Genomic DNA, 13,102 nt, shown 5'->3' on the forward strand with positions numbered 1-13,102 from the left:
CAAGACTGCTGCGTAAGCCTTTGGAAAGGGTGGGACTGCCGCTCTCTCAATCCCCGAGAATAAAGTATGTTTCGGTAGATGACTCTCAGACTTGGAAATGTAATGGAGTTTGCCCTGAAGGTTTTAGGAACTGTTATGGTCCTGTGACTCATGTTTTCCATCCAGTTTTTCCCTATGGCAATGGGAATGTTTATCCTATGACTGCCCCTCCTTTATATATTGGAAGTAGATAATTTTATCTAAATTTCACAGGTTCACAGCCAGAGTGGAATTTTGCCTTGGGACAGTCCATACCTGGTTTTGATGAGGCGCTGTACTTATCTATTGTTACTGAAAAGATTTGAAGCTTTTGTGATATTGTGATGGAATGAATGTATCTTGCATATGGAAAGAACTTGTCTTTTTTTGGAGTCCAGAGGGTGGTATGTGCTGGTTTGAATCTGTTATGTACCCTATAAAAAGCCATGTTCTTTAATGCAGACTTTTGGGGGCAGACCTATCAAGGGTGGGATCTTTTGATTAGGTTGCTTCCATGGAGATGTGACCCACCCAACCGTGGATGAGACCTTTTGACCAGATTATTTCCATGGAGGTGTGGCCCTGCCCACTCAAGCCGGGTCTTGATTAGTTTACTGGGGTCCTTAAGAGAGTTCGGGGGCTGACACAGACCCAGATGCTTGGAGATGCAGACAGAAAGATGTTTGGAGATGCTAAGCTAAGAGGGGAAGCCCAGAGTTTGCCCCAGAGAAGCTAAGAGAGGACCTCTGGATGTTTAGAGAGAAATGATCTGGGAGAAAAAGCAAGGATGCACAGGAGCTGAGAGAGAGAAGCTAAGAGAGACAGAAGCCCAGAGACATTTTGGAGAAAGCCATTTTGAAACATAACCTGGGAGCAAAGAACCAGCAAACGTCAGTCACATGCCTTCCCAGCTGACAGGTGTTCCAGATGCCATTGGCCTTTCTTCATTGAAGGTATCCTCTTGTTGATGCTTCAGTGTGGACACTTTTATGGTCTTAGAACTGTAAATTTGTGACCTAATAAATCCCCTTTATAAAAGCCAATCCATTTCTGGTATTTGCAAAACGGCAGCTTTAAGAAACCAGAACAGATTTTGGTACCAGAGAAGTGGGGTGCTGTTGAGTTTGCAAATACATATTGGAACAGCTTTTTAAATGGATGAGGGAAAGATCCTGGAAGAATTGCAAGGAGCTTTTTTGGTATTTTGCGTAACAGCAGCTTTAAGAAACCAGAACACAAATGATGAGTGAATGTGATTGTAATTGTACTATTAACTGTAGTTCATCGTTTACATCAGGGCTCACCATTTGGGTTGTGCAGTCCTATGGTTGTATGTGGGTTTTAAATTTCTATTCTAATAATGTATACTTAAAGCAGTTACTGTATTAGTAGAAGTAAGCCCTTCACCCCCTTTGAACAGGTTCATTGTGCTTTGCTTTTATTAAATGTATCATGAAATGTTTTATATTTTCTAATAATGTCTATATCTTATTGTAGTATGGAGACACTTCGAGGGAAATTCAAGGAACTTCTGAGCATGGAGTAATTTTCCAGAAATGTGCAGTGGTAAGTTTCCATGGGTGGCTTAGACTTGAAGAGAAAATGAAGGGGTTTTGCCTAAATCATGTTAGTAGATGCACCAAGTGATGGGTGTAGCACCTGGCGCTCAGTAACTGATGGCCATTGTGATTACGAATCTCATATTTAAGAACTGGCACCTCATGGGGTCACCTACGTCTGTCCAGGCACTTGAGGGACATGGCAGCACCAACCGAGACTTATTTTCTAACAGTCGAATTACTGTGAGTAAAAATCTGCCATGACCATTAAGATTTTAGCTTCTTTAGATTATAAACATTCAAGTGATTTTTTGACTTATGACATTGATAGGGTGCTAGACAGTTACAAAAAGGTGTTTAATGTCTCTTAGGGCGTTTGATCTTATTGATCCTGTGAGATGGTTATTCTCATTGTCCTCAGTTTATGTGTTGGGTTATGGGGTCTGCCCCTTCTTGCCTGCGTCCGTTGGAGGTGTCTAGAGTGGCCGCTACATGGTCAGCCCCCTTGCCAAGCCCGGGGCTCCAGGACTGTATAAGACCCAGTCCTTTCCCTGGGAAGTGGGCCGTCTGCCATGGAGAAAAGCCAGCGACTGCGGAGCACCTGAGAGTGGGATTGCGAAGGCTGCCTGGAGGAGGTGACCCTTGGGCTGAGTTAGGGACAGAGGGAGCGGCCTGGAGGGTGGGGTGATCTGGAAAGATCACTTTGTGTGGGTTGGAGGGACCGTGGGTGTGAGGCCCAGGAGGCAGCGTTGGGAAGGGAGCCCTGATGAGCTCATGGAAGCGGGGTCATGGGTGAGGCTGACCTCAGGCTGCAGGGAGGCCCAGGGAGGCCTGAGGAGCATCCATGCCCTCCAAGGGAGAGTGGGAGGGGGCCTCGTCCCTGCGGTAAGGGGTTCCCTGGGAAGAGCTTCCCTGAGTGCAGCCCCATGGGCCCACCTCAGCCCTGTGGGTAAGAGCTCTGCAAAGTCAAGGCCGGGCCATTGGCCCAAGCGCGCAGGGGCTGAAGGCTAGCAGGGTCTTGCTCTCCAGGTCCTCCAGTATCCTCTCCTTCCTTGGGGAGATACCCACAAAAGATGGCCTTTGCTTTCTCCCTGAACCCTGGGTAGATTCCTTGGGGGTGCTTTGGAGGTGAATGGGCCGCCAGTCTTTGAAGAGCCAGGCCCAGGCATCCTGGGGTGGACAGGGCTTGCAGACCCCAATGCCTGGTGGAGAAGGGGGCAGCCCCCTGTGAGCAGGTTAAGCCAAGGGCAGGTTAAGCCAAGGAGTAGAGGGAAAACGAAGCAGAAAAGCCTCCAGCCCGTTAAGCAAACTAAGTTAGTGCTTTGTATGATGAAAGTCATTTATTGGACTTTCAAATAATATATGTGGATAAAGAAGGATATGGCCCCCAGTTTCAAATCATTTTTATAAAATCCCAACTTTATTGGGAAAATTGGCCTTTTTGAGAAGAATGTCACGTTTTCCCAAAGTTCCAAAGTTATCTCAAAAGAAAGTAGAACTGCTGTTTCTGCAAATGGATAAGATGTAATTGAGGCTTGACAAAGAATGCTCACTTCTGTTCTGGGCCCTGACCCATCTTCCCTTGAGTTTTTATCATTTTCACTCAGGAGTCTGAAGGCATCACTCCATCGTCCTGTCTTCCAGTATTACTGCTGAGAAGTCCAGGATCATTTTTTTTTTCTATTAGAGAAGTTGTAGGTTTTTAGAAGGATCATGTGTAGAGTGCCCATATACCTGCCCCCCGTCTTAACATTTGCATCAGTGTGGTACCTTTTTTACAACTGATGGGTGAATTATTATAATTTTGCTATTAGCTGCAGTTCATGGCTTTACATTAAGGTTCATTGTTTGTGTTGTACAGTCCTGTGGTTGGTTTTTTTTTAATTTTTATTCTAGCAACATATAGACCACCTCAAATTTCCCCTTTTAACCACCTCCAGATATATCATTCGGTGATGTCAATTACATCAAAATGTTGTGTTACCATCACCACCATCCATGAGCAAAACTTTTCCAATGTTTTGTTGGAGCTTTTCACAATTTTTTTTTATATCTTTGGACGCTTTGGAGAGCTTTCCATTGCCTCAGTGTTGTTGTTGAATTCTCAGTGATAAACCTGGGATTTGTCTCCATCCATTTTGTTGAGTCCTCTTTCACGCTGGGGACCCAGACACTCTCATGCTGGGAAATTTTCTACTAGCAGTAACAGCTAACACATATATGCTGCCTGGAAGGTGCCAGAAATTAGCTGAATCATTCTCTCTATATTAAATCACTTAGCCCTTAGAAGCCTGGAATTAGGTCTATAATTAAGGCTATCAGAAAAGCTCCATGGGACACCCTGGTTTATCAGTTCCTTTGGCCACCAGAAGAAATATCACAAAATGGTATTTGGGTAGCTTCAAACAACAGAAATCGTTTCTCTCTCACTTCTGGAGCCTCGAATTCCAAAACCAAGGTGTTGGCAGGGCCGTGCTGCCTCTGGTACTTGCTTCTCCTGGCTTTGTTGTGTCTGCCTGTGCTTGGTGTCCCCTGGCTCAGCTCGTGGCTACGTCACTTCAGTCTGCCTCCATCTTCATGCCTCCATCTCATCCCTGTGACTCCCCTTTTCTTCTTAAAGAGCATCAGGACGGGGTTTAGGGCCCACCCTAATTCAGCATGACCTCATCTGAACTTGAAGACATCTGCAGAGACACTGCTGGGGGTTGAACCATGCCCCCCACAAAAGACGTGTTTGAGTCTGAACCCCCGGTCCTGTGGCGTGAACCCATCTGTAAACAGGACATTGGAAGATGCCATTAGTTGAGGGGTGGACTCACTTGTGGGTAGGATCTTCAGAGGTCCCTTTAGATGAGGCTAAGTTGATCATTCATCCATGGAGTCTTTCGAAGCAAAGGAAATTGGACCAAGAAGCAGAAGCCAGAAGTAGGAGAAGGCAGGGAGAGAAGGAGCACGAGATCGCCTGAGACAGAGGACGGCCACCGCCAGCAGGCTACTGACCTTGGGGAAAGTGTGCCCCTGATGACACCTCGATTTTGGACTTCTACAACAGGAGTTTACTGGCACACAGTTTTGGAGGGTAGAGGTCCAAAATCGAGGTGTCAGCAGGGGAGGGGACGGGAGGGGCGAGGGGAGGGGAGGGCATTGTCCTGGGAGAACTTTGGGAAAAATGCAGAACTGTACATCTTGCTGCATGGGGTATCATGGAAGGAGTTGGATTTGTGTTTGGAGGACTTTTCTTTATGGCCGAGATCCCCTTCTGGGGAAGGAATGGGGAGCGGTGTGGCCCAATGAGATCTGAACTCCCTAGGTCCTTCTCCTGGTGCAGGCCTGTTGCGAGGCCCCAGGCACTTGGCGAAGTCCCAGGAGCTCACGCACAGGAGTGAACAGGGGTAGACAACAATGGCAGGAAAAGTCCGTGGTAGAGGTGAGGGGCATCGGACAGCACGGCCCCAGGAGGGCCTCTGGGAGCAGAGTCTTCAAGGATGGGAGTTGCCAGCGGATGGAGAAGGGGGGCAGGGCAGTCAGGGCCTGGTTCCTAGAGGCCTTGGGCTGGGCAAGGTGCCGGGCCGGGGTGGGCTGTGGCGGGCTGGGCAGCCCGCGTGAGGGAGGGAGTAGTTCTCCTGGAATCTGACTTAAGGTCGCAGCTCCCAGGAGGCAGGTGATGTATCAAAATGCACATCGATGAATGAAAGGGAGTCCTGCCGTGAACAGGTTGGCGCTTGCCCAGGAGGTGTTTAGAGACCACAGAACCAGGCATATGCTGGGGAGCTGATTTAATACGAAAGCAAGAGCCATATCTGAAAACAGGGAAAAGCAGGATGGTAGGTTGTTGTCCATTTCCCAACTCCCACAGTCCGGTTCAGCTCAACTTATTTCTAGGGAAATCCAGAATGGGCCAGGTACTGGGCCAAGCCTTGGGGTCACCAGGGACTCTTGTGTTGGTGTGGGACACAAAGACAGGGCCTTCAGTCCAGCCTGGCCGCAGGGATTGTTGTCGGGGGGCAGCAGTGCCTGAGGTACGTTTCGAAGGCCAGGTAAGAATCACTCAGGTTGGGGGGGGCCCTTGGGGGCACCAGCAAGAATAGCAGCTCACCTTTGGGCCCCTGCATCCCTCTTTTTTCTTTCATCATTGGAGTGTTACCTATATTTATTATTTTGCACCGACTTTCTTAAACACTGTTCAAGATTTCCTAAAAGAAACATTGAGAAGAGGGTGGACTTTATAAATTTTTTCAATGCTTCTTTTGTTAAGTTCACCTTCAATTAATAGAACTTGAGCCCCGCTTCCATGTGCAGCCTCTGAAACATCCTCCTTTTAATGTTTTTGATTTTCCATACTTTATAATTTAATTATAATTTTATTTTGATAGATAATAATTCTCTTGGTTAGATTTAAAAGGTAAAAAAAGACCTCCATCCCATCCAAGGCCCCCAGCCTCCTAGCTCCCCTCCCTGGAAGCAATCGGTGTATCAGTTTCTTGTGTGTCCTTCTAAAGATGTTCTCTGCCATATGCACACAGTTGTGAGGGTGTGTGTGTGTGTGTGTGCACATGTGCACAGACATGCACACTTATGTAGACTCTTCCCCTCTTTGCAGAAGATGATAGGATACTGGGCACACAGTTCTACAACTTGCTTTTTCCACTTATTGTTCTCATTTCAGAACCTACATTCTTCCTTCTCTCTTCTATAGCTCCTGCCTCTATTTCAGCCCATGTGGGTGAAGGAGCTGTGGGAGAGGTTGGAGATAAAGTGAGATGGGGGGAGCAGCACAAAGTTGCAGAGGCCAAGCGTGAACCAAGTTGCTCGGGCCGCTGGATGGCTTCCGACAGCAGAGCCACTCAAGAAAGTGGCCAAGCAGTTTCCAGATGGGGGAGACCAGCTCGGGTTGTTCCTGCTATCAGAGGCCCTGGGCTGGGGCTCTGGGGCCAGGGCTGGGCTGGAGCTTCAAAGTAACTGGTAAGAACGATCCATTGTTTGCTGTTCCAGGAATACAGACTGTCAAAATCTCCCCATCCTGACAGCAGTTGTGCACATGGCTATTATTTCCCCTAAGTTTCTCTGCAGGAGTGATTTCCCTGCATGTCTTTGAAACCGTCTCCAAGCAACAGCTGGGTGAGCGTGGGTCAAAACTCTCCTGGGCCTTTGAAATCAGACAGAGCCTGATAAATTGTCAGAGCCTTTGTGAAACTATAACCCTCTCTTTCTTCCTGATGGCGGCATGTATACAAATGGGGCCCGTGCATCATTTCGGGGAGCTGGGCTCGTCAGTGAAGGTACCCTTGTTTCGTTTCCTCCTGCCCAGGTGTCCAGGCAGAGCGAGCGGCAGATGGCTCAAGTGCAGCTGCTCGTGAACAACCCCAGGTCACCCCTGGCAGTGAACCTCTCTGATCTGTTCTTGCTGGACAACATCACCGGCCTCACCGTTAGGGAGTCGATCGGAAATAAGACCTTGGGAGGATTCCAGGCTTTCCAGAAGAAGTTTCTGCAGGGTAAGATCAGAGTGCACCCCACATTGGGGATGGCAAATGATGACAAAGCCTATGGAGCACACAGCATGTGTCAGACACATTCTTAAATGTGTTACATTTATGTGTGCTCCCATAATTAGCCTTCACGGCAGCTTTTACTCTTTTACTATCTGCATCCAAAAAGCAGAATGTATCACTTATGTTAGTGGAGATAGGATTTGGGGGAAGAGGCTTTTTTATATACATGTTCAATTTTTATTATGAAAAGTTGCAAATGTATACAAAGATGGAGTTTACAGTGAACCGCAGTATGCCCATCACCAGATTACCAAAATTACCATCACTCAGTTAGCAAGAGGAAGTTGTTTGTGGTTGTGTGGTTGATACCAGCCACTGAGGTGAGCTGGAGTGATCTGTTGCCGATTGACTTTCAAAGTGTGAGGCTGTCGCTGGTTGGCTCTCAGAGGTGTGTCTACCTAAGGGAGCTGCTATCAATTAATTAAGCATTATCAGCTAATTATTCACTTGTCTTTCTTTCATCTGTGCCTGTGCCTTCCTCTTTCCATGAGACTAGAACTTCCTGAGGCAGCAGCCAAATTGTATTCATCTGTGCACTCACCGTTATGCCAAGGGATTCCGCCATAACATTGGATTTTAAACTTAGTAGACAGGTACCTTTTTCCCAAAGAAGAAGTAATGTATAAGTATAATATCAAATGATCAGTCAGACCCTGGTGAATTGATACTCCAGCTCCATCATATTATTATTATTTGGTGCCTGGCTTTTATGAGAGCCACTGTCATATAGAGTAAAGGAAACTGGGCAGAAAGGGTTAGGTGGCCCCTCCTTATTAGCTTGGTGATCCTAAGCAAGTCAATTTAACCCTTCTACACTCAGCTTCTCCATCTCTAAACTGGAGAAGATAGTATGTTCGCCCTATCTCAGTGCACTCTTGGGGGGTTGTTTAGTTTTCCGGCTTCTAAAACAGATACCCTACAGTGGGTTGGCTTAAACAATGGTGATTGATTGGCTCATGCCTGCAGAGACCAGAGGGCCGGCTTCCCCCCAGGGTTGGTATCCTCAAGCTGGCCGGCAGTCTTTGGGGTTCCTTGGCTTTTCTGTCACATGGCAGTGCTCCTCCCCTCTCTCCTCTGGGTTCCGTTGACCCTCATCTTCTGGCTGCTCCCCAGGGCTTCTCTCTCCGTGTCCAGTTTCCTTTGCTTCTGTTGGACTAAGGCCCAGCTTCCTTCAGTTTGAGCCTCCTCAACTAGTAACGGCTTCCAAGGTCCTGGTTACTAATGGGCCACACCCACAGGACCAGGGGTTGGCCCCTGCCTGTGCCTTTCCTGGGGGACGCGATCCAGTCCCGAACAGGAGCCGCCGTGTTAATGTACAGCCAGACGCGGAGGCGGTAAAGTCACTGTGCCAGGATAAGGTCTCATCGTCGTTAGCGTCACCATTGTTATCATGTTAATTATCACCTCATCTCTTTTGCCTTAGCTTTTATCATTATATGAAAATAAATGAGAATGTTGGGGATTTTTAATACATGAAAATCCCAGGATGACTTGGGCTCAGTACTCAGTTTCTCTTCTTTTCCTTGATTTACTGTTATCGCTATTTTGAGTTCTCAATACACTGAGAAGAGAATCCCCCTGTAGCAGTTGGGGCCAAAATGCAGCCCCTGTTATGGATGATTCAAAGCCACAGACAAGCTTTGGGTGAATGTCAGATGGTCCACTCCCCTGAGGGCGGAGTTAGAGGGGCTTTCTCACCCACCGGCCACGGTGGGCCAGGCTGCCTGCCAGTACTAGAGGGGCCGAGCAGCCTGCCCTTGTGAGTAGGAACCCCCAACTTACCTGTCAGATAGGGTTCTCGGCTTCTATCAGGTAGAGCGGGAAGGGGCAGAGAGTGGCCAGCCCTGTTTCAGGCAGCGGCCCCGCTCATCGATGGAAACATCCAGGATGGTGACTACGTGCTCTCCTCTGACAGTTTCTGCCATCTGGTTCTCCTGAACCCCTGGGCTTCCTGTTAATCTGAAGACCACCAGGGGTTGCTGGTCCCCTGAGGGAGAAGAGATTGTTTTTCCCCGAAGGCTTTGGAAGTCTGAGATTATTGAAATAAACTCTATTATCCATTTTAAGTCCTGTCTAGCCACATGGCTCAACAGGGTACATCAGGGGCTTTGAGATGTGACTAAATGGTAATCCTGAGTGAAACTGCTTTAAAATCCCCCAACAGTTACCAGCCAACAGCAGAGAGGTGCTCACAATTGAATACAAACACCTCCCATTAGCAAATTCTCAGAAATTAAAATCTCAAGAATTAATTCCTGAGAAATTAAAATCCAAATATATTCCGCTCCAAAGGAATTAAAAATCTGAAATCGAATTCCTCTGCTTTTGTACAAAGTCCAAAGGCCAGAATTCTTAGGTTGAAATTCCCCTAACCATCTTTCCGATATTTTACTCTGTCCAAACTCTACTAGAAGGATTCTCGATTTCTAGAAGCGACTGGGATTTCTTCAGCAATGGAAAAGTTGTAGTTCCTTTGTCTCAGAAGCTGAATTCATTCAATGCTAAGTCCCTTTTTATAAAGTCTACAGGGGGCACAAAAGAGTATCACATAAACAAAACATGTTACATCCACATTGCCGTACTATTCAGCAATAAAAAGGAGTGAAGTATTAATACCTGTTTCAACACAGATGACTCAAAAAACATTATGCTCAGTGAAATAAGCCGGACACAAAAGAACACAAATTGTGTGATTCCATTTATATGAAATGTCCAAAAAAGACAAAAACATATAGAAACAGAAAGTAGATTAGTGGTTGCCGGGGGTGGGGTAAGAGTGGAAATGGGGGGTGACTTTTTTAGGGTGGTTTCATTTTAGGGTGATGGAAATGTTCTAAAGTTAGGATGTGGTAATGGTAGTACAACTCGGGAAATATGCTAAAATTCATTGACTTGTACGCTTAAAATGGGTGGATTTTATGGTATGTGAATTCCATCTCAAAGCTGTTAAAACAAACAGAAAAAGAGGATCAGAGAGGCGCAGTGGTGTCCCACGGACCACGGCTGAGCTCAGGGATGGTGGAAGTTACTGGATGCAGCCGCTGCCCTGGGTTTTCATTTACAGGTGCCTTCAGTGTCCGCCAGGTGCCTGAAGCCCATGTCCACTCAGGTGGGAGGAATCCCCATGAGGAGTTGTCTCCAGCTGGTTAAGTTGGATTTTCAGTTTGGGTCCCGGTGGAGGTTGGGTGTGATAAAATGGGAAACCGAGGCCCTAATGCATGAGAAAAGTTAGTGTTACTCCGGGGGCTTGGGGGTGGGGATGGGGGTGGTCATGAGGGGTCGGTGGGAAGCGCATTCAGCTCGGAGGGCTCAGCCAGCAAGGGGGGAGCAACAGGCAGAGCGAGAGGGGCCTGGAGCTTTCCCTTTACTGTGGTCAATGAATGAGGTCAGGAGATTCCCCATATGAGTCAAGGATAGGTTCGTTTACGCAAACAGGCATGAAGGGGTGAAGGGACAGGGTCTGAGGGCCGTGGGGATGGTGAGCCCAGCCTTTGGGGCCAGCTGTGGGTCCTGGGTGAGCCGTGGGGGTGACACAGGTGGTGGCTGCTGATGTAGAGCTGAGTCCTGGGGGGTTTAGGCCCTAAGGGTGGAAAGCTGTGCAGGAGGTCAAAGGGCAGGGTGGCGGCAGGTGGCAGGCCAGAGTGAGCTGGGTGCCGCGGCAGCACGGAGACCGTTTTGGTCATTAGGACAGGAGTCAGCGTGGGCACAGTGCACCTCCAGTATCAGGTGGGAAAAAAACCTGGTGTGTGTTGTACCCTTTTACAGAAAGTAGAGGTTGAGACATCCCTGCCTCTTGCCAAACTGGAAACCTGCAGTGGGGGCTGCCCTGTCACCTCAGCTTCCTCTCTGTTCCCATCCACAATCCCCAGGACCTGTTAGTTTACCTCGGGGGTCAGTTGAGTGCGGCCTCTGACCACGAACAGAGCCCCCCACCTCCCAATGCCGGCATTTTCAGTCCTGTCCTCTTATTTCGAGGGTACCTCGAGCCAGAAACCGTGTCTCCTGGGAAAGTTCTCTGTCTTGTTTCATTAAGCAATCTGGGGCCAACTGGAGACCCCGAGGAGGGGGGAGGGGGCCTCCTGGCAAGTGGGTGGGCGACCTGGAACCAGGGTTACCTTCTTCACCGCCCCCTCCTGGGCCCGGGGCAGGGCGGAAGCTGGGCCTTGCAGCTGCTGGAGGGGCCACAGTGGTGGCAGCTGCCCCGTCGCTGGGAGATTGCCTTAGGGTGGAGTGGGCGGTGGTGTTGGGAATCCGTAGCTCCCCGCCTGGGTTCTGCACGTGTCTAAGAGGTTCTGGACTTCCTAAGTGTGTGGGATAAGGGAGCCCGGGTCAGGAAAACATACCCACCCCACTCCAGGCAGGGCTGAATGGGGCCAGGGCTCCCAGGCAAGACTTCCCATCTGGAGGGCAGAGGGAAAGAGGGGGTCCAGGAGCTGAGTGCACCCCGTTTATTCTTCCCCAATTTACCACTCTAGAATTCTCCCCACTAACAGGTATGGGAAGTGCAAGGGTCCCTTGCTGAGACGCTGGTTGAGGTGGGGGCCTCCTTTGAAGCCTCAGAAGCATGACAGTGGCTGCGCCTGGGTGCGGTGGGCCAGGGTGGCAGAGCCCCTCCCCTGACTCTCGCTTGCCTTCTCTCTGAGCAGTTGGGGACTCCTACGCCGTCAGCTACACAGCCTGGCTCGAGCGCGAGGACTTCAGGAGCGGGGAGACCCTCGTGCTGCCTGCCCAGCTCGGGTTCCAGGCATCGTCGCCGGTATCCAATTTGTCCCTTTTATTTCTGTCTTGTAACTGCTGTGTGAGGTTGTTTTAGAAATAAGGACACATAGGACACAGTTGCTGTTCATCCATTTGTTCATTCATTCAGTGCTGCCACTTTCTGGACCTGCACACCGGCTTCGGGGCGTGTGTGACACTTTGCCACCAGCCTTGGCTCTGCTCGTCACACTGCCTGTAACCTTGGGGAAGTCACTCAGCCCCTCTGGGCCTCACCCGGGGGTTTTGTAGACATAAGATGTTCATTTCTTGCTGCTGGGTCTTGCATGTTACTAAAACACGGAACCAGTGGTTGCTGTTTCCATCTTCATTTCTCATTTACCTATTAATCCACTTATTCAAGAAATGCTGGTTGATTCCCCGGGATATGTGCAGTGTGTGTCCTCAAGGAGCTCAGGCTCTGGTTACTTTTGCCACTTTATTCTGACTTCAGCCCCTGGAGACCCTTATAACAGATGTGACAAATGAGGCACCCAGTATAACAGCTCAGATTCAGACTGGGACCCAATCTCCTTCTCTGGGGCCCCTTCCTTCCCCGAGGCTGCAGGGCCTGGTGTGGCATTTCTGCTGCAATAAGAAAAAACTCGATAAATTACATGAGATGAAAAATTACCAAAAGGTAGAGAGCAGATACAAGAAAACTATATAAAACAATCAGAAAAGACAAATCTCTCAGTTGATAAGTACAAAGTCAAAAGCAGAGGACAAAGGAGGAGAAGAAATAGAGACAAAATGGCCCAGAAGACATACCATCAACTATTTAAGAGAAAAGGAAATGGGAGTAAAAAGCCAAGTGAGTGGAAATAAAAATTGAAGATAAGGCAGCAGCAGGCTGTGCTCAGAAACCAAAATGAGCCCAGTAGCCTCCGTCTGCTTAAAGAGGAGTGTCAGGGGCTGTGAAGCCCCCAGCCAGGGGGCAGTGGGAGGTGAGGGTGTGGAGTGTGACTTTCCCAGCCCCGTCACGCCCTGACGCGGTCCTGTCTGTTCACTTCTTTGGTTCCTTCTTTGTTAGTGATATCGACTCTGTCCTTATTTTATTGCTGTAGGCGTGATAGAACTCCTAAAGCTACAGTAGGGGTCAGAAAGCCTCATGGAGCTCAGCAAACGATTAGGCACAGAGCAAAAGCTCCAAAAGAATTTATGGAGTTCGGCAGACTTTGAAGGAAAGGGAATTTAGGGTACTTTCCTCCTTGCCCC

General features: G+C 48.6%; 1 protein-coding gene across 1 annotated transcript in view; it reads left to right on the top strand.

Annotated features, from left to right (window-relative positions):
• Nucleotides 1–13,102, top strand: part of EVC2 (EvC ciliary complex subunit 2) — a 174,317-nt gene that overhangs the window by 16,494 nt on the left and 144,721 nt on the right. The window contains exons 4-6 of the mRNA XM_037829381.1: nt 1,516–1,584; nt 6,886–7,072; nt 11,776–11,885. Coding sequence (XP_037685309.1) covers nt 1,516–1,584; nt 6,886–7,072; nt 11,776–11,885 — 366 coding nt within the window. The remainder of the gene's footprint in view (nt 1–1,515; nt 1,585–6,885; nt 7,073–11,775; nt 11,886–13,102) is intronic.

This window comes from Choloepus didactylus, chromosome 3 (genome assembly GCF_015220235.1).
Source record: "Choloepus didactylus isolate mChoDid1 chromosome 3, mChoDid1.pri, whole genome shotgun sequence".
NCBI lineage: Eukaryota > Metazoa > Chordata > Mammalia > Pilosa > Megalonychidae > Choloepus > Choloepus didactylus.